We start from the raw sequence: 20,091 nt of genomic DNA, 5'->3' as shown, positions 1-20,091 counted from the left end.
GAAGTCATTGGAAAACAGAAGGAAAGAGGCCATCTTTTAAAAGGAACACTTTCATGGTAAATCTAACCCATCTCCGTAGACCCTTCAGGGACCATCGCATGTCGTGAAGCGACGCTGGTTGTCTTTTTCAGAGAACCGTGAAGCTTTCCATGAAAGCCTCTCCGATTGAAAATCCATTTCAAGGCTTTAATCAACATGTTTCCCGCCGCAGTCGCCCTGTTTGCGCGCCTACATACAGTGTTTCTGCCTTGGCGCGAGACAGCTCACATCAGGACGTCACTCAGAAGCTTTCTTTGCGGTTTGTTCATGAATATAAAAAAAAAGCCGAGGCTGTAAAACAAATAATTATCGGCAAGGCAATTGGGATTTTGAATAAATAAAACAAGAATAACATTTACTCAGTAAACTGTGAAATCTTTTCCCCCCGTGCAGTCCTTTTTTACGTTGATTTTTCTCTAACAAGTGAATTGCGGCTCACAAACACACGTGCACGCGGACGTGCACACGCACACACCTGCCTCGGGAAGTCTTTTTTTAGTCTTTGACGTCCCCACCGGTAGCTGACTCGCTCTGATGGTGGGTGAAATCTGTTTTTTGACTTCTTCCTTCACTTTAGGACCCCTTGTGTTGATTTTTTTTACAGAAACAGTGTTGCCGGGACTGAATTCTCTGCGGCCACCTGTTCTCCAACGCTGCTTTTCTTCATCGCGTTCGCCATACTGCTGTCTCACGACCTCGCTGTATTGCGACCTCGCGAGGAGGAATATATATTTAGACAAAAAGGGTCAGTAGATCTGATTATGTGCTGGCACGTCCTCTGTGACTCGTGTTGTTCATCAGCCGCAGTTGTGGTACGGCAGGATTGTTTATTTTCCCTGAGTGTGAACAGGAAATGTTTCCAGCTCGTTGGATAGTTAGAATCCGTGTACGTATGGCGCTAGAGGTGTTCCCATTGCAGTTCTGTGAATCATGCCCTTTTTTTGGAACGTCCCAAAATACCACCTCATGCATATTTCAGATCTGTGTGGGAGTCTTGTCAAAATGTATGCCTCTCTACTGAGCACATTTTGTTTGTTTTGTTCAGACTGGAGGTTGGCGGAGAAGCGCTAACTGCCATTAGCCACGGTGGTGCTGCAGAGATGCTGCTGCATTTCCTTGAGTTAGTGAGGGTTTGTTTATTCTGAGTTTTGTTTTTTTTTTTAGCATTGTTTTTTTTTTTTTAAATAGCTGCAATTCCTGGTGCAGGGGGCCCTTTACATTGCCAGTGTCCTTTTTGCTGGGCGCGCGCGCACACACACACACACACACACACACACACACACACACACACACACACACACACACACGGACACACATCTTTTCAATTCCACAAATTTCTGCATCTTCTGTAGAAGTGAAGGCGCCGGAGGAAGTCTGCCTCATTTATTTTACACTTCCTGGATAAATGCGCGGCCAAGACGGTGCTGGAATTAAATTTATAAGCAGCACTTTCACATTATAGAATCTCTCACGTCAAATTAGTACTGTCACAATCATTCTTAGGGGCAGGGCAGGTAGACATATCGGCTGGCACGCGGTGCGCTATTAGTCACCGGGCTAATGATCCATTTGGCCATTTTTCACTGCTGCTTCTTCCTCACTCTCCTGGCTGCCTCCTCCTGTGGCTCCTGGAGTAAGACCAGGATTCCAGGTATCTAATGAGTGTCTCCCGCCGTGTGATGTGTGTCTGTGGGTTCTCTCCTCTCAGCTCAGAGAAGTGAGTGCTCCCACGAGGACGTCCCGGAGACATCTCTTTTCCACACAAAGGAAGTTCCCTCTCATGTGCTGTGACGCCGGCGCGAAGGAGGCCGGTGGGTGCCTCCTTGTTCTTTTACTTCCTTTCATTCTTTTTTTTTTTTTTTCCTAACGAGTCACGGCGCCTGAGGACGAGTGGGCGCAGATCCGAGACACTAGCGCAGCGGACGCTGTGCTGAATAACGAACGGCCCCCTTCCGGGAGACAGCGTGACCGCTCGGATCAGCGACAGGCGCGGGGATTCTCGCCAACACGCAGGTTACCTGCTGAGACGGCAGGTTGCCGATCGTTTGGTTGGAGTTCTAACTGAATGTTCTTGCGTTCTTGTTTTTACTTTTGGTTTGGTGGACGGGCCAGCAGGTGGCAGCAATGCGCCATTAAATGCTGCCAGCAAGCAGGAGGAACAGCAAGGAAGAGGGAAAATCTTGCAAGCGAAGCAAATGTTAGAAACTTTAAAAGCGGCTTTGGATTTCTTCACGTAAGCAACACCCATTAAAAGCATTCAAGCTCCCTTCACTGTTAGTATGTTTGCATACTGTTGAGCATAGGAATTAAAAAAGATTTAAAAAATATATATTGATATTTTCAACCAAAATAAAACCAAAACGTATTTTCAGTTCCGTCTTAGTTTGAACTATTTATCGTTTTTGCCTTTTATTGTCAGACCTGGGACAAAGTGAGGTTTTAGGCAAAGCTTATGCTTCATATTTTAGCGCAGAAGCAGGGATACGGGACGGTGCGGTGCCTGACGTCCTACCTGGTGATCGGGTGCTGGCCCGAGTTAACGAGCGTTCTCTCGACTTGTAGGGGTATCGCAGGGTGGTGTCCAACAACTTGAAGCTCTCTTTGAGTGAATGGGACTGATAGTACTCCACCAGCTCCTGTTTTCACGGTGGGGAAAAAAGAAACGAAACCACAACAACAACAGAGGGCGGCACAAATGAATTGACACGGAGCGACCCTGTGCAGATCTGCAGGGCAAGAATAAATGGGCGGGCGGTGGAACCTCCTACCAAAAGACTCTCAAACTTCTTGGCCTCGGTGATGTGGATCCAGCTGTCTTTCTCAATGACTTTAATGTGCTTCACTTCGTCGTTGAATCTGCGGAAAGCAAACGCCACGGAGACAGAGAAAAACAAAACTTGAGGAGCGTTTTACAGCTCAAACGGCAACGGCCTCCCATCTGAATTCCAAACCAAACACATTTTGTTTGCGCTAAAGTCGTCGCCGAAGTCCCGCATGTCTCTCGGCTAATGTCTTCAGCTGTCGTCCACGTTAAATGTTTTGCAGCTGCGCGCCGGAGGGACTAATAAAAGCAAAACAAAGTCTCATTCAAACAAGTTGAATCAGGCGACTTTGGCGTTTCATTATGTTGTTGATGGACCGCTCCCTGCAGCACCACCCCCCCCTTCCCCCCCACACCCCCACGGCCTGTCTTAGAGACAAATGTGTGTGAGCCTTTCTCCCAGTGCTTCACTTGTGTGACAGTTCCAGCGCAAGCTCGTACATTATCTAAAAAAACAAACAAACAACAACAACAACAACAAAAAACATCTTCCTGAGGGAACTCTGTGCGCGGCCACACACGCACACGCGCACGCAGCCCCCCCCCCCCCATGAAAACAGGATTATAGGAGAAAAAGAAAAGCAATTACCGAGCGGTGATTAGCCGCAGCTAAAAGATGCAGGGAGAAAACGCTGACGGCGGCGTCCTGTGGGAATTATTTTATTCCCCAGGAGACGTGGATAAAAGCTCCCCTTGAGATCCACCCCCTCACCCCCCCCCACACCTAGCCCACCTCAACCCCCATCCGCACTCACTTGATGCTGATGGCGAACCTCTCCGCCTCCGCCGTCCTCTCTCTGATGAGGTAGGTCCCGCTGCTGTGGGACTTCAAGAGGTTGTCAGCCTGCTGGCGCTCCATGTTGCCTGCAAACCTGGAGGAGAATCATAGGCGTCACAGACGGAATTTTGCACTGGCGCGAGCGAACGGGGCCAGAAAAGGGCTGACGTCAAACAAGTTGGGTTTTGAACCGGAATGTGTGCGTGTCAGGTGGCGCATTTTAATGGGACTTCACAGTGTTGTTGTGTTCTTCTGTTAAGCTGTCGACCAGTGGAAGTGGCCTCGGAGTTGTTAAATCCTTTCAAAATAAAGGACTTTACCAAGGGTATCCATAGTAGTCTGTTTCTCTGGAGGACTGGCGGCTTGATAACGACTGGAAAGGCTGTCAAACACAAAAACACACACATGAGTCATACACACACACACACACACACACACACACACGACACAAGCGTCAGTTATTTGTGCAAAAAAAAAAAAAAGGTTGCTTGTTTTTTGTTCTATTGTTTTTTTTTCTTTTTTCGAAGCACTCATTAAGCACACAGAAACTTGCCTTTGGGTCCAAATAAGGTATGACACAGGAACTGGGGAAGAATCCTGTCTTTTGTGTCGCCATCAGTTTCCCCTGCAAGAGCAGAAAGAGATATTCATCGGCACTTGTGCACCACTTTGTTGAGGGAGGCAATTAAAATGTGACATTTTATAGAGTACAAACACACTGCACAAACCTGAAGAGAAGAAAGAGCAGAGAGCCAAAGCCAAAAAGCCAAAATAAAGACATATTTACACAGATACCTGGATACATTTCAAACTACACTATTAACATACAAATCAAACTTAGTTTGAGCTTGGATGAAGTTTTTGAGAGGAGAAACATCTCAGAAGAAACACGAAACAAAGTTACCGCAACTGCTTGAATATTGTTTAAAGATGCTCAAGATCAGGCCTGCTTTTACATTGATAGCTTTGTAGTGCGTACCAGTAGTGCAGTGTGTAGTTCTGTATTTAAACACAGACAGACTTTGAAAAATGATAACTAATAGGGTCGAATTAGAAATGCATTGGAATTTCTATTTATAGCATCAATGCTTCAGGTAATAAGTTAAAAGCGCCCAGAGCCAAACGTTGCACGGCTCCTGCTGTCACCAAACCAGCCTCAGTCACCTGCTGATGCACAACTTTTGCGAAAGCGAGAGAGAAAATCAGGAGGAATGGGGCTCTCAGCGGTTTACGTGGATTTCGGGAATCAGCAGGGGAGCAAGAACTGAACACCTTCACTGCGAGACTGGCAAGTTGTCGTGACGCAGGAAACAAGCCGGATCAATGAAAGGAAACAAAAAGGAAGCAGGGACGGCGAGAAGCGACGAGCTGTCAGAGCAACAGCGGCTCGAGTTCTCCTCAGTGATAAAAATCAACTTTTCAAACGCAGAGGTAACAGGCACGCCGAGAAGAAACAGGCAAAAAAAAACAAAAAAAAAACCTCTGGCTTGGCTTTTCCGTATCTGAAAGAAACCTCTTTGGAAGGCAATTAAAACGATGCACAATTCAATTTAATGAATCAATCAGAAGAAGAATAAAAAATATATTGCAAGAGAAGTCGTGAAAAAACAATAAGAATCATAATAACACACAAAAACCAGACAATATGTCTTTAAAAAAAAACAAAAAAAAAACAGCTGTGAAACATAATGAACTTAATTAAATGGCTTTTTACAAGTTATTATTTCATCAGAGATTGTAAACAGGGTAGAAAACCAAACAAACAACATCATATGAATGGATTTGTTTCGGTGTTGCTATCATTTGTTTCACTGCGGAGTGATTCATATTTTCATTTATTTTCTGCAATTGCTGTTTTCAAGCCATTTCTCCACTGGAGATAATCAAATTTCATCTTCACTTTATTTCCTCCATCAAAGCCTCTTTAAGGGCCGGCAGAACTGTTTGCGCTGTGCGTTTCTAAAAACCTTTACCCCCCCGCCCCCCCTAATGTATTAACCCTTGATAACCAACTGTGTGCGCCTCAATATTGCATGACTGCATGACATTCGGAATTGGATTAAATTTAGTTTTTAATGATACACTTTTTTTGCCTTCTTGGCCAATTTTAAATGTCAATTCTCTCCGGTGGGAAGTTGGCCAATTTCATCCCTTAGCTCTTGACATCAACTGGTCACTTTCAAAGGTGCCGGTTGCTGGTCGATGGCTCGTGTTCCCTAAAGCGGTGTTTCTCAACTGGTGGGTCGCGACCCGATGGTGGATCGCGGAGCTGCTTTGATTGGGTTGTGGATTTGTGGGCAGTTTCCCTTTATTATTTTAAAATATATCTATATATCTATAGAGAAAATGTCGGACATTTATCTTGCAGGGCACACAATTCAATCATTTCAATAATTTACTTACTTAAGGAAACAAATGCAGGTCCTGAGACTCCACCAGTTGAGAACCGCTGCCCTAAAGTTGTTTATACGTGTCGCCCTCGCCACTCACGCTTTAACTTTGCCCGAGGTCCCCATGCATATTAAAACAGCCACAACAACAGCACGGCGCGAAGGTTTTGCCCTCAGAGCAATCCATGCTTTCAGACAGAGGCCGCTGCGTGTCGTACCTCCCACCACGCGGTGTCCGGGTCTCCCTTCAGCAGCTCTATGTAGTCCCCCGTCTGGAAGCAGAGCGGCGACTTCCCTGGTGGTGTCGGCGTGCCGTGGTAGTTCCTCACCGCCACCATTTTTGGACCTTTTGGAAGCCGGAGCACATTGTGAGAAAAGTCTGTCAGTGTTGACGGAAACATTTGGTCTCATGTATGGAAGGAAACATCTGCAGTCTTGCATAGGAGCTCTGTGATTTTTATTTTTATTTTTATTTTTTTAGCCTTAAGAAGGAACGCCAAGCATTCTGCACGGCTGTGTTTCCGCCAGGAGGACACTAGATGGCAGTAGAGGGCTGTCTAAGAGCATTCCTCCCCGCTACAAATCACATCTGCCAGTTTCCCCGCCAGGTTAAAGAGGTTTGTTCTGCGTAGCTGTCAGTCAACCGGAAGTGATCTTACCTGATGATATTCCAGGTTCCTGTTAGACAGATAGATAGAAAGATAGAGAGAGAGAGAGGGAGAGAGGGAGAGAGAGAGGGAGAGAGGGAGAGAGAGAGGGAGAGAATAGAGTGTTTAAAATTCACTCAAGATCAGAGCAAACAACAGAGAGGTCCACAGCAGGAAGGAAGGGTGTTTTATGATGCGTGAGGTGACAGAGGAGATACTCACCAGATCATGAGGATCTGCAAAGAGACGACAGAGACAGCAGGACTCATTAGAGGGCCGGAACTCTTCAGGATTAACATACGAAACAAGCATCCAAACTGGCATTTGGAAATCCCACGTCGTTGAGGCTGATTTGATACGCAGAGGATTAAACCATGTGGATGTGGAGCACACAGAGCAGAGGCACGCTCGTGGTAAAAGGCATTTTTATAGATTCCTCCGCGTGCTGGCTCTGTTTGATCAGCCTTCTGGTTTGCATCCCCTCGCTCGGCCCAGTCAAGAATAGGAGAAACTCTGACTTCGGAATTAATTGTTTTTTTGTTTTGTTTTTTTTTCACAATAGCTATTACAGGAGGGGTCTCGTCAGTCATCAGTTGTGGTGTGATTGAAAATCAAAAAAACATTGTGTCCAATGAATAAAAAAACAGAAGCAATGCAGAATGGCAGAGTGTTATGAAATAGAGGTCGAGACCCTTCCTCCCCACTCGACACTGTGGATTTTCTCTTCAGGTCCGCACTCAAAGCAATAATCCTCCCCGGCCCTCCCTCCCCCCACCAGTCCCCTGCTGGACAGCTGCCACGGAGCGCGGCAGCCGCCAGTAGTCAGGCTTTACAGTCGCCACTCTGGCAATTAGCGAACGCCGCGCCCCGAGAGACGGACGGACGGACGTACGCCGATTGATGACTGAAGGTGGAAGGTTTGTCTCTGGGACGAACCTTTGGCTCCGGTGAGACAAAAACATGGGGAGAGTGAGGGGGAGGGGGAGGGGGAGGAGGAGGAGGAGGAGGAAGAGGAGGGAACACCTACTGATTTTGCAGATGGTGATGACTTCCAGACACTCTTTGTGCGCTCCGGTTCCACAGCGCGAGCAGTAGTAGCCCTGGTAGAAGATTCCCCTAAGTGGACACACACACACACACACACAGACACACACACACACACACACAGACACACACACACACACATCAGTAACACAAATTAAGCTCTTTCCCATGCAACCAGCGATTAGGCCCTGCAGCTTATTCCTCTACGCCTGCGACTGTGGCGAACACACCGGCCATCATTTCCCGCTCAGTCCATCCCTCTTAGAAGCATAAAAAAAAAACAAAAACAAAAAAAAATCACAATCCGTTTAAGACCATGTCCCACTAAAGTCTATTTGTCAGGGACAGTAAAACACTGCGTTGTGGAGCGCCACTTGCCCCGCTGAATAGCAAAGTGGCATAAATCAGAGGGGGTTTCTCGCTAATTAGCATGTAGCGAGGCAGCCGGGACGCCGGTCGCCGCCGCTTCCAACTCTGCTCTGTGAATTTAGGTCAGCCGAGCCATGAAATTTGTGGGTCAATACGCAGAGCGGAGCCGAGCCCGCCGACTGCAGTGGAGGTGAAAGTGGTGGTGGCTCAGCGGGGTTGGGTTATCCCCGCTAACACTCCCACATCAGACGGGGGGGGGGGAGTCGCCCCGAGAGCGGCGGCGGCGGTGACGGGCGGCGGTGACGGGCGCCGCTGGGACGAAGCAGAGAGGGTTTAAAAATACACCACTCATACACACTTCCTGTCCTGGCCCACTGCAGACTGCAGTCACACTAATGAGGGGCTGCATTAGCCAAAGACGTATTCCCTCTGTGATTACAGCCGGTTTGTTTGTGCGCCGCTCGCTCCAATCGGGCCGTAATTCTTTCAGTTTAGCGCTTTAATCTGCAGCTCGCTTCCCCCGGCTCCTCTGAAGTCATTCGGCGCTTTTCCCTGTGACTGTCAATTGAAAACCAACGGCAATGATACAGAGGAATTTATTTCATGTTCTATAAGTTGTCGGTGAGGAAAAAAACAATCCTTTCCACATGCTTGCAGAAACACGGATCTGGCTCCTTGACAAGGTAAGATATTCCTTCATCAGTCCCACAGTGGGAAGATTTCCATCATTACAGCGGAAAATGTGGACAGCAACACACATGAAAAGCACTGCAAACAAGTATACGTGAATCATTAAATAGCAAGAAAAACAAAAAACATTTTTAGTACAGATAAAAAAAAAAAAAAAAATGCAATTTACTTTTTCAATGTAACACATTGTACTCCCGATTGTCTAAGTTGCAGACTCAACTATGATTTAGTGCAGTGCATCTTCATCTGCACCCTTTCAAGGTCCAAATGACAGGAATAAGCATGAAGATGACAGTAAAGCCCTATTGCTTATGAACCAGGTGTGTGTATTTATGGTTACCTCAGAAGCATCTTGCAGGCTCGGCAGTTGGTGTTCTTGTCGAACGTGTGCATTTGGAAGTTATGCTGGTTGGCTGTGGCTCTCTCTGGCTTGATGTTGGACCTGCGAGACAAAAAAAAAAAAAAAAAAAAGTTTCAGATCTTAAATTCGGCAGTTTACATTTTATTTCTAGAGGCTTTCTAAAATGTAACTCATATGTCAAAAATTCACAGCGAAGCGTTCGCCGTTGACTCACATGGCCATGTCAAACTGCTCCATCCACTTCCTCTTTGTTTCCTCCGTTTTACAGAAGAACTGGAAGCCGTGCTTCCCTTGTAGATGGATCAGGTAGAAGCCGTACGACCACTGAGGAGGAGGAACACGTGAGTGAGCAGCAGATGGCAGGGAGTAGCGCGGATGGCAATGGCAATGGGCGGAGGAAGCGTGTCATTATCTAGCTGATCTGCTCAAGACAAAGACAATTGACTGAATTGAGCAAAAACAAGAAGGAGAATGCCCAGCATGCCCGAGAGATGCATCTGATCGAAAGCCAAGCAGACAGACAGAGGCAACCTCAGCGTGACAACCACCACCACCGCCGCCACAATGAGAGAATGACTTCAATAAATGAGTTCTCTTGAGCTTACCATTTTTCCACTTGACTGGTAAGCATGCAAAAAAAAGAAAGACACCAGAGAAAGACCCAGTTACACATGCAAAACATGAGCGGTCACATGCAGAATTGAACGACAAACAAAACAAAACAAAACAAAACCAAAAAAAACACAATCAAAAAGCAAGGTTAGACCCATGGAGCGATGCACTGAACTGTGTTCTCATGAATCCTAAATGACCTTTGTTGCGTCGGCATCGGCCTTTTCAAGCATATGCGAGTGGGAAATGCATAATCAGGCCCTCCGATGCATCACTTAGAGGTTCCGTATCTGAAATCAGCACCTCCATCCGAAGGGCAGCATTCGCGATGATTCATTGCCCGCGTTAGCGGCAAAGCCAGATTCAAAAAAAGACCCCGCGGCAAAGGGAATGACTTGGCTTGGTGGCCACTCGCAAAGTTTAAATGAGAAAATGAAAAGATGAACGGGGGGGGTATTACCTTTTTCATGTCCCTGTTGTTCATGGGGTCGTCTGTCATCTTGTACGACTGCAGCTCGATGATCTCCTTCAGCTCGTAGCTGTAGCCTTTCCTCTTGCAGACTATGACCACTTTGTCAAACAGGAAGATGTACCTGAGGGGGAGGGGGGAGGGGGAGGGGGAGGGGCGCACCGGTTGTTGTTCGAGCACTGATGAGCGCCATTCGGTCCTTGGATTTTCTACTCACCGGTCCTGCTTGGTCCGGTTGACGATGGAGCAGACCTTCAGCTCCCCGTCGATCTTCGGCCTGCCGTACTCCTCCAGCTTGACCTGCTGCTTAGGTCACAAGGGCAACACATGGTGTCAATCCTCTGCACATTGCGGCCTCTCAATTTAACGAGAACGCCATTAACATTTCATGGAGCCTCGGCAGGTAAATAATACATGACGCGCTCTGACACCATTGCATCCCCGGTCGCTCGTCTTCACAAACTTTCCAGAGGTGAGTCCCATCGTTAACGCAATGACTATTTTTACTGCAGTAAATAACGAGATAATAATAATGGTCAAAATAAAGAGATTTCATTGGGTGTTGAAGGACACATTAACAATTATTTCAGTTTCAGAAACATACAAATATTACTTCTGCCCAACACTACAGCAGCTAGTGAATGCTAATTACCACTCAGCAATCACCTCCAGCTTTAAAATGTAAAATGACACAGAGGATGCAAACAATTACGTGATGTTTGTTTTTTTTGTTTGAAGTTAAGATGGGTTGAGCTGCTGGCACTCAGAGGCAAATGAGCTATTCCCCTAGAGCCGGTCCAACAGTACACGGGCCTTTCATATCTCATCAGTTACTAAAAGTCAAACATGATCCAATAACCAATGGAAACTGAAAAATTCTGAGGGCAATCGCATGAATTCATTCAATATTTCATGAAAAAAAAGAAGGACATTTAGTTCACAGTACTTACAAGATTTTCTATTGAGCTCTGGAACTCACTAATTTTCTTCAGTGTCTCGTTGTCCCTCTTGACTTCGTTGATGTACATGGCCAGGTCCTAGAAGACGAAACAAAAGACCCCTTTTTGCCTTGAAACAAACTGACAACACAGAATCACTCCTGTTGATACAGACTGACCTGATCCTTTACGCCACAATATGTGAAGGAAACATCCCAGCGACAACATCCCTCAGCTGATTTATCATCTAATAACACTTACGGCACAAGGTAACAGTCACTGACCTGCATCGCCTCAAGAGCCTCCTTGAGCTGCTGTCGTTCTGGCCGGTCAGTGGAATGACTTAAAAGCTCCTGCGGACGGAGATTATGGTCGTTAGCGACGGCAGAGCAGATGTTTGTGCCTCGTCTTCTGCAGCTTTCCACATTCAGAACAGATGCAGCGGAAGAAGTGTGATTTGACCAACACATTTGGGTTTGAGGCCTTTGTAAGGTGACGGTGCTTCTCAGAAGGGGAGAAATAACTTGGCACAGAGTATAAAAGAGAACGAGGACTTAATTGAACCAAAATATCTGTAACCATGTGACTGACTGAGTAGCTATTTGTGTTGACAGGCCTCTCAACACTGTGCTTAATAAAGACATGTTGCTGGCAAATTTTGCAATGATGGACGCCAACCAACGTCATCACTGCAAGCGGACCATATGAAATCATTGGAGGCACAACTCCACAGACAACATGCACTCTGTGAGGATTCTGTTGAGTGAATCGTTGCTTCATTATTTTGCCAGTCAGAGTCACTGTTGTGTGCAGCAACAACAGGGGCTCCTATCCACCAGCACTAATGAGCTGGACAAAGGGACATTATCATTAAGTGGCTGGGCAACACTGAGAGCCCGGCATCACCACGAGACAGGCGCCGTCTTAGCGTCGCACTCTGGCTTCATTAATAATAATAATAATTATAATGATGATGATGATGATGATGATGTGCCGCAGTGGTCTGCCAGGGAGGAAGTGAGGCGGGATGAAGCTGCTAGGTTGGCCCGGCTGACACGTTAGTTCGTCATTGGCTGATGCCTTGTCAAATGAAAGTGTTGCAGAGAACCGTTTTTCATAAATCACAGCAGAAATGTTTTCACAAGTTCCTTTTTCTAAAAAAAAAAAAAAAAGAAAGACAGAAAGAAAAAGAGTTGCAGTGGGGTGCATGTATTAATACAGTCAATACAGAACCTGGAAGGTCACCAAATCAGTCTGCTCTAATAGGCACTTGATAATGGAAACACAGACAGCGGGGGGTGATTAGCGCCGTAGTAAATGATGCTGTTCACCTTCAAGGATTACAAAAAAAAAAATGTGTGAGCTAAATGCTAAGCTAATGTGTGGAGGGAGGCAGCAGGTTCGACACCTGCCTCTCTGTGTGGGGTTTGCATGTTGTTCCTGTTGCTGGGTGGGTTCCCTCTGGCTACTCAGGCTTCCTCCCACGGTGCAACAACATGCACAACTGGATCACTGTCAACTCTAAATTGGCCATAGGTGGACCTGCAATACAATGCCGACTTGTCCTTGGTGTAGCCAGCTGCAATAGGCTGTATAGTTGGTGTGTGTGTGTGTGGGCGTGTGTCTGTCTGTCTGTCCTGTCTATCATCTATCTATCTATCTATCTATCTATCTATCTATCTATCCACTGCTAAGCTGCTGCTTCATTAAAGTTATCAGCAAAATCATGTAATATTATACTCACATTTAATTTTAATGGACATAGGTTTACTAGTCCCAAAAATAACTAACACAACATCTGTCTGTTGACCGTCTTTATAGAACTGGAGTTCTATAAACTGAGCATCTGAGGATCAATATCATTTAGAGCTGTTTAACCTGCATACCTGCCTGTAAACATGTACATATTCTCGTCTGTGATAATATATATCATTTACAGTGTACACGGATACATGATACAGTGAACATTGAAATGCTCAAAATATATGCTTGATCATTCTGATCTGTATCTTAATATTTGTATTTATTGATATTGTATGTATTGAACATGTAAAAAAAAAAAAAAAAAACTAAACTAAAAAAACTAAAACTTCTCAGTGTAACAAATGACGCCAAGCTGTATTTTTGCAACACACTTGGCTTCAGTAAAGCTGAACGACGGATGACCGCAACGCCCGAGTGCCACCTATTGGGTGAGACCCCTGTGTGACCGGGCTCAGGGCGCCTACGGTGCGATGCAGTGTCGCACTCCTCATCTCCAGGAAATCGGCGGGAAGACGTGCCCTAAAGCGTTAGCACACCCACAGCGAGGCAACACAGGAAGTGTCAGTGCGATGTGGGAACGGGTGAAATGGGGTGCGTTTAACTTGATTAGCGCACGGCTGATTTGACCCCAGTCGCCTCAGCAAGGCGCCTGCGAGGGTCCCAAATCAAACAAATGGAGGAGCCGTGGCAGGCGGGCGGGTGGGGGGGGGTGGGCACCTGGCGCAAACACGCCCGCCCACGGCTCCCATTTGCATTAGCGCTCATCCATAATTGAGACGCAGTCAATTAATCATGGGGAACATTACAGCGGCCACCTCGTCTTCATGGATGAAGCCGTGGGACGGTGCGTTTGTTGCCACGCGAGCGGTCGGACACCTGAATACATTTGCACGTGCAGTGTGCAAGTCGCAACGACACCTTGGCCCTGATAGCGTTCCCGAGAGATGATGCTTGTTTTATTATAAGTCCAGCAGATGCAAATGTTTCTTGACAGGCTTGAGATGAAAGGGTGTTTTGTATGTCGTATATGCTGCAAATTTAGATGCACAAGAGACACCAGACGCAGCCGGGACTGTCGCCACTCCGCCGCCAGGTGCAACCAGCACGCCGAACTGAACTGACGGCCCTTCATATTGCTGTGTGGGCCGAAATACCAATGCAGCAAAATCAGTTTCAATGTGGCTGACAGTCTGGAATATTGGGACGAGATGAAAAACAGGAAGCAACTGTTAAGAGGTAAACAGGCAGGACTATCACGTCAGCATCAGAACATTTATTTTCTTGGTTTACTTTGAGCAAAAAACTGATGCTGGCTCCAAGAAGGAGAAGGAGGAGACGGAGGAGAAGAAGAAGAAGAAGAAGAAGAAGTCTTGCTGCACACTTGGCTTTGCTTGTCAAAATGTTTGAGATTTTCGGGAAAGTCTCCAGGGGAAGATGAAGACCATTCCCACTGTTGTCGTCACTGTTGTTCTACCTTTAGACTCGGTCCATCACTGGACAGCTGGAGGTTAAAAAGCTGTGGAGCCGCAAAACTCCTGCGTGTTCAATTCATTTTGTAGCAAAGCGCTTCCGCGATCTCTCTCAAGACATTTCTCTTCACGACGCGGGGTCCCACCTTCAGTAGTAGGTGATACTTCAGCACCCTCTGCATGGGAACCACCAGGAGATCCTGCAGCTTGAACTTCCCCTCCTGCACCTTCAGCGTGCACTCCTGCAACACAAGCACATGGGCGGCTGAGAGGGAGGGTCATGAGTTGCGCGAACGTGACGCGACGCTACGTTGCCGCGCGACAAAGCGTCCAATTGTGCCTCGCTTGATTTCGCGCGTCGGCGACAAGGCCGGTTTGTTCTGCCGAGGTGCGGCGACCCGGTGCTGACCGTGGAAATTGCTTAATGAAGACATTCCTGTGGGCTCTCGTCCAGCGGCGGAACGCGACGGCCCCTCATTAGCGTCCTACAGCGACACGGATTGTCCCTGTCGCTCCTCTAACAAGGGCTCTATATGTGAAGGCTGCGCTAGCCACTCCATTTTTAATGAGGGATGTAACGTCCGCTAACCCCCGCTGTGATCGCCCCCCCGCGCACCCCCGTTTTTAATGACGTGGGCGCCCAGAGCGACGCTCCTGCGGCCTCGATCACTGCCATTACGAGGCTTTTTGGCCCACTTCTGTGATCAAACCCCGTGAGGACGGACGGACGGACGGAAGGGGCGACCTCAAGGCCCAGCCAGGAGGAGCGAATAGCAAAATGCAAGCGCGGGTGTTTCTCAATCAAGAACCACAAAGATGACTCAGCAGGTTGAACTCAGGTGGTTCGGCGGTTTTCGGAGGCAGTCGCCCATAATCCACCCCCGTCCCAATCTAAATCCTGCAGACATCGTTATCGCTGCGGATGTTTAATCACGCTCATTACGGCAGTAATGGTTGTTAATTATTAAACAGCTCCGAGGGGGGCGTTCGCGAAGGACGGTATTTGCCTTTCGGATGTCTCGGATCAGCGGTGACCCGGGCAACGGCAGGCGACACGTTAATGAAGCGACGGAAGCCGCCGCGGCCGTTTGTTCGTCTTCATTTGTACCTCTTCACGCGCGGGCGTTGCCGCTTTCAGGAAAAAAAGGACACTCGGGAAATTGTCGCAGACACACACGAGAAGATGAGGAGCTTCGTTGTCGTGTGGCGGGTTTGCATTTTCGCTATGATTTCAACCTCAGCGCGCTGTTGCGTTCACTGATCAGCAGCAGTGGGGGGGGGGAAACTGCGACCACATGAATGTAACTGAAAGAGTTTTCAGGGTTGAAACGCAATGAAAAGCAAATAATTAAAGTGCTTTTCACCATTTGATGAGGTTAAGTTAATTTGCATCACAAAGGATGAGATTAAATCACCTCATTTCTCTATTATAACACGAACAAGAGGTTGTTTCATTTCACAAGTGTTCGATATGAGCGCCGGGTGTGGAGGAGCGCTACCTCCACTTTGATCTTGACGTCCTCCCGCGTGGCTATTAGCTCATCCAGTGTCTTCTGGGCGTTCTCCATGTGGCTGCAGTACTGGCCGTAGATCAGCAACCTGGTCAGGGACACAGACGAGGAGCAACGTTAAATCAACACACGCCGCAGCTGGTCGCTAGCGTCAGGCAGAGAGAAACTGGTGCACCGCCTGAATCTTAAAACAATAAAAATCTGAAGACAAGTAGGAGCACAGGTCGGGATCAAACATTCCAGTAGTGGCTTTTTCTTTTTTTTTTATACGACAGACAAGATTTTTTTTTTATTTAATTTTTTTTCAAATACCAGACAGTTTCGAGTGGCTCTTCCGTCTTCCTCATCTGATCATCTGAGGGAGACGGAAGAGCCCGTCGAAACTGTCAGGTGTCTCTGTGGGGGGGGGGGGGGGGGGGGGACCCTCTCCTTTTCTGTCATATTAGAAAAGAAAAAGCTGCAAACATTTTAGTACGACAGTCCTTGACTGCAACTCGTCCCGCTACGTTCCCCCACGACGCCGGCCATGGCTGTTTGGTTGTTGGTTACAAGGTCACAGAAAAGCAAAGAATCGGGCTGCAGAGGGCCAAATCTCGATGGTCAAACAAGTGGGCCACATTGTATATAATGTTTCTTGTGTGAGAAAGAGCCTTGAGACGACGTGCCGCACATGATGACGTTAGAGTGGCGACACAACGGGAGGGGAGCGCCTCCAAGTCTTTTGGCAACAATAGTCGGAGGGTAAATTAACATGTGAATGCGTGTACGTTTTAATTATGTACATGTGAGCGCCATGAATAAGCAACAACTGTTGTTCCCCCCCCCCCCCCCGGGGGTCACAGCTTGAGTCAATCAGCAGCGATCAGAGACGAGAATAGCGTCTCACTTTGAAGATTTTATCATCGTGTGAGGAAGATGAAGAAGAAGAAGTAGAGGAAGGGGTGAGGGGGGTGGGGGGGGAGTCCATTCATTTGGAGGCAGTTCATTAGTTATTACAAAGGGACTCTGACATCGATCTCTGGCTTCAGCTCTGAGAAGGTTGAAAGTCATCTCGCTTGGAGGAGGACGCACAGATTACGCAGCTCGCAGTCCAAGTGGGGCAGCAGCACGGCCGCAGTGCTCGCAGGATCCCCACCAGAACGCACTGAAATGACTCCGCTCAAGCGTTGCTCCTGGAGAGGCGGAGATTAGCAACTGTAACAACTGAAAACTCCTTCTGCTGCGGCCTTCCTGCTAATCGGTGCACTTGGCCCACTCCACTCTGAAAGGATGCAGATTAACGAGCCTGTGATCGATGAATAAAACCGCGGCGAGGACGCGGAAGCGCACGCCGCTCGGACACAAGAGAGGGAGGAGCTGTAAAGTGGAGGGTTAGTGATTGAAGTGCGAAGGTTCCGAGAAGCGCTCGCACACACAGAAAACAAACAAAAAAGAAGAAAAAAACGCTCTCTGCGTGTTCATTTATATTTTGAAACTGAGCATGTGTTTGGCCTAGTGTGTGTGTGTGTGTGTGTGTGTGTGTGTGTGTGTGTGTGTTTTTAATGGGTGAATCTCAGAGGGTTTAGAATGAGAACAGTATTCCCTCACGCATGCTCAGCAAAGGGATTTATAAAAGAAATCCAATTTACCCCCCCCCCCCCCCCGACCCCCACCCCCAACCATTTTGATTTTTTGATTCGCTCTGCCATTTTTTTTCCCCGTCATTGTCAAAAGCTTTGGGGATGAACTGGTGGTGTTTAATTTGACTCATTGATTTAGGATTTTTTTTTTTTTTTTTTTTTAACATTAGGACAATTTAAAAAGGAAACCGACGCGCAAATTTTTCATACACTTAATTCCCACAAATCATATAAATTGCTGAATAAAAGGGTAATTTTTTTTTTTTCTTTCAGTGAAATAATTGGATGTCTGGAGGCTGTGTTAAAAAGTAAATTAGTTCGATTTTAATTACAGGCTCCTTGAGTAACATGAGAGAACAGTGCGGGGAAAAAAAATACTTAATGGCACACAAGCTCACAGCAGCATCCATCTAATTCAAGACCAGTACGCTGATGGGCACACTTCCTGCTTGGCAACCACATCTGGAGAAATCATTGCAGGCAGGGCAGATTCATCATGAGCTTGAAGTTCAACCAGGGTACACTTTGCTCCGTCAAGTTTCCCTTTAAACTGCAGGATTAAGTATCTAAACCGGTTGGTTGCAGTGAAGCATGTAAATGAGGAAAACAGCTCAAACGTCAAAGTTGTTTGAGAGATTTTTTTTTCTCCCCCCCCCGGCCCCCCAGGATCGAGGGTTTAGCGGCGCAGTGAAACTCTGCTGTTTGTATAATTTCCAGTGTTCCCGGCTGGTTTCATAATGAAAACGCCGTCATGCGTGTTGCTTCACGGAAAACGCAATTTTCAGCCACGGCGCCCAATGGAAAGCGGAGGGGGGGGGAGGGGGCGGCGAGGGCTTTCACCTCCACCCCGGCGCGGCCCGGCTGGCAAACCCAGCTAACTGAGGAGATCTCAGCGCAAAGCAGAAGTGACAGGCGGCCAGGCCGGCTAATAATCTCCGACGAGCGGCATCAGTAGCCCCCTCACCTCCACTTCAACACATCAGGCAAACAAACGGAGTGGAACGCGGCTGCAAAACACTCGCAATAAAGAGGCCCTCAGTGAGTCACACATCGTGGGGCGCTGCCCGATTTCTACTTCCGAAACAAGTTTGGGATTGTTTGGCCAAAGAGCTCCGACGTTATCGGGAGGACCGCTGGGCTCGGCTGGGCTTCGCCTGTTGCGCAAGCGGCTCGGATGAATCGGTGGCATTTTTGCGGTGGCATTCAGTTCGGCGACAGAAGGGGGAATGAAACAAACGAGCTCTCGTCCTTTGCCCTGATCTATTGGGGGGGAAAGGGAAGGGAGGAGGAAAAAAAAGAAAAGAAATACATTGTTGTAAAGGTCGCACGGACTCACACGCTTAGATAACCACATTAATTATGCTGGGCTGGATTCTCGGAAAAAAAGAAAAAAAAGCCAACAACATGTGTGATGTGTGTGTGTGATGTGTGTGTGTGTGTGTGTGTGTGTGTGTGTGTGGGTGTGTTTGTGCCTGAATTCCCCAGTTAGCGTCGCTTATCGCCGCCGCGGGGCTCGACGCCCAGCAGCTCATAATGAGGGAGGGGAAATGCACGCCAATCACGGCGAGCCGGTCAAAGCCTGCACATCTGCAAATCCAATGAAGCCTTTTCTCAAAATAAACCTGGCAAGCTGGTTTTCCCGCAGAGCGCCGCGAGAGGATGAAAGCGGCGAAGAACGGGGCGTCGTCCGCATATTTGATCATGAATGCCCGAGGCATCCGTCGAAGGAGACAAGGTGGGGAATGCACGGCCGGGACTCTGCTGAGGCCTGCTGCCCTTTTCCTAAATGGAAGTCCGATAAACAACATTTTCTTCATATAAACTGATCTTATTTTGGAGGGCCCTCCAAAATGACTCTCGTTTGAAGATCAGCAAAGCAGTGCAAGATGTTTTTTTTATTTTTAACCTCTTTTCAATCTCTTTGAAAATATAAAAGAAGAACCCTCAAAGGAAATACTTTAAATAGCTGGAATATACCAACCATGGCAACACTCTATGCTATACAACTACTAAATACCCACTTTTTTGGCTTTAAACATACCACACATACAAAAAGTGATTCACTGGGAGCTCCATCTACCTGGACCTGGTCAGGGTTTGCATAGATTCTCCACTCGGTGCTCAATTGGATCCGAGTGTCAGATGGGCCTGAACCGGGTGGAGTGCGAGAGCGGGTCGCGTGCGCATGTGTTAGATGCCGTTGCGAGTCTCTTGTCTGTCGGCCGGAATTGAAACTCTCCCTCACTTTGTGTTCACGCGGGCCTCCGGCCTGCGATGATCCTGTTACATATGCAAACCGCATAAATCCAGTGGGCTGCGTGTTTGAGGCTGAGAGGATGAAGGAGTGAGGGGAAAAGAACGGGGCGTGTGCCATTGGATCCCTGGGCAGAGGAGCAGAACGAGGACAACGCGCAGGCGGGAACAAGGGACAAACCATCAGGCACTCAGGTGTGCGACCCACTCTCCGCGGCGGCGGCCGCATCACTCAAAGCGGAAGGCAGATCACGGAGTCATGAGGGCGAACGGCGAGCCATCATTGCCATCGCTACCATTACCTCCGGAATGAGCGG

General features: G+C 47.6%; 1 protein-coding gene across 5 annotated transcripts in view; it reads right to left on the bottom strand.

Annotated features, from left to right (window-relative positions):
• vav2 (vav 2 guanine nucleotide exchange factor) overlaps nucleotides 1–20,091 on the bottom strand; it is a 171,825-nt gene that overhangs the window by 7,023 nt on the left and 144,711 nt on the right. For 2 of the 5 annotated variants that reach the window (XM_076029845.1, XM_076029848.1), the window contains 18 exons: nucleotides 15,891–15,990; nucleotides 14,538–14,633; nucleotides 11,443–11,511; nucleotides 11,171–11,257; nucleotides 10,438–10,526; nucleotides 10,212–10,344; nucleotides 9,745–9,759; nucleotides 9,354–9,463; nucleotides 9,119–9,220; nucleotides 7,703–7,791; nucleotides 6,898–6,911; nucleotides 6,688–6,706; nucleotides 6,247–6,374; nucleotides 4,192–4,263; nucleotides 3,959–4,020; nucleotides 3,616–3,732; nucleotides 2,808–2,895; nucleotides 2,552–2,675 (listed from right to left, as the gene is read on the bottom strand). In XM_076029845.1, the coding sequence (XP_075885960.1) occupies nucleotides 2,552–2,675; nucleotides 2,808–2,895; nucleotides 3,616–3,732; nucleotides 3,959–4,020; nucleotides 4,192–4,263; nucleotides 6,247–6,374; nucleotides 6,688–6,706; nucleotides 6,898–6,911; nucleotides 7,703–7,791; nucleotides 9,119–9,220; nucleotides 9,354–9,463; nucleotides 9,745–9,759; nucleotides 10,212–10,344; nucleotides 10,438–10,526; nucleotides 11,171–11,257; nucleotides 11,443–11,511; nucleotides 14,538–14,633; nucleotides 15,891–15,990 (1,514 nt within the window). Of the gene's footprint in view, nucleotides 1–2,551; nucleotides 2,676–2,807; nucleotides 2,896–3,615; nucleotides 3,733–3,958; nucleotides 4,021–4,191; nucleotides 4,264–6,246; nucleotides 6,408–6,687; nucleotides 6,707–6,897; nucleotides 6,912–7,702; nucleotides 7,792–9,118; nucleotides 9,221–9,353; nucleotides 9,464–9,744; nucleotides 9,760–10,211; nucleotides 10,345–10,437; nucleotides 10,527–11,170; nucleotides 11,258–11,442; nucleotides 11,512–14,537; nucleotides 14,634–15,890; nucleotides 15,991–20,091 lie in introns of all 5 variants that reach the window. The other 3 variants (XM_076029847.1, XM_076029849.1, XM_076029846.1) reach the window with 3 other exon arrangements.

The sequence above is a fragment of the Nelusetta ayraudi genome, unplaced genomic scaffold, assembly GCF_046127955.1.
Source record: "Nelusetta ayraudi isolate G7.1 ecotype Tasmania unplaced genomic scaffold, CSIRO-AGI_Nayr_v1 ptg000026l, whole genome shotgun sequence".
Taxonomy (NCBI): Eukaryota; Metazoa; Chordata; class Actinopteri; order Tetraodontiformes; family Monacanthidae; genus Nelusetta; species Nelusetta ayraudi.
This window is presented reverse-complemented; position numbering and strand designations above follow the sequence as displayed.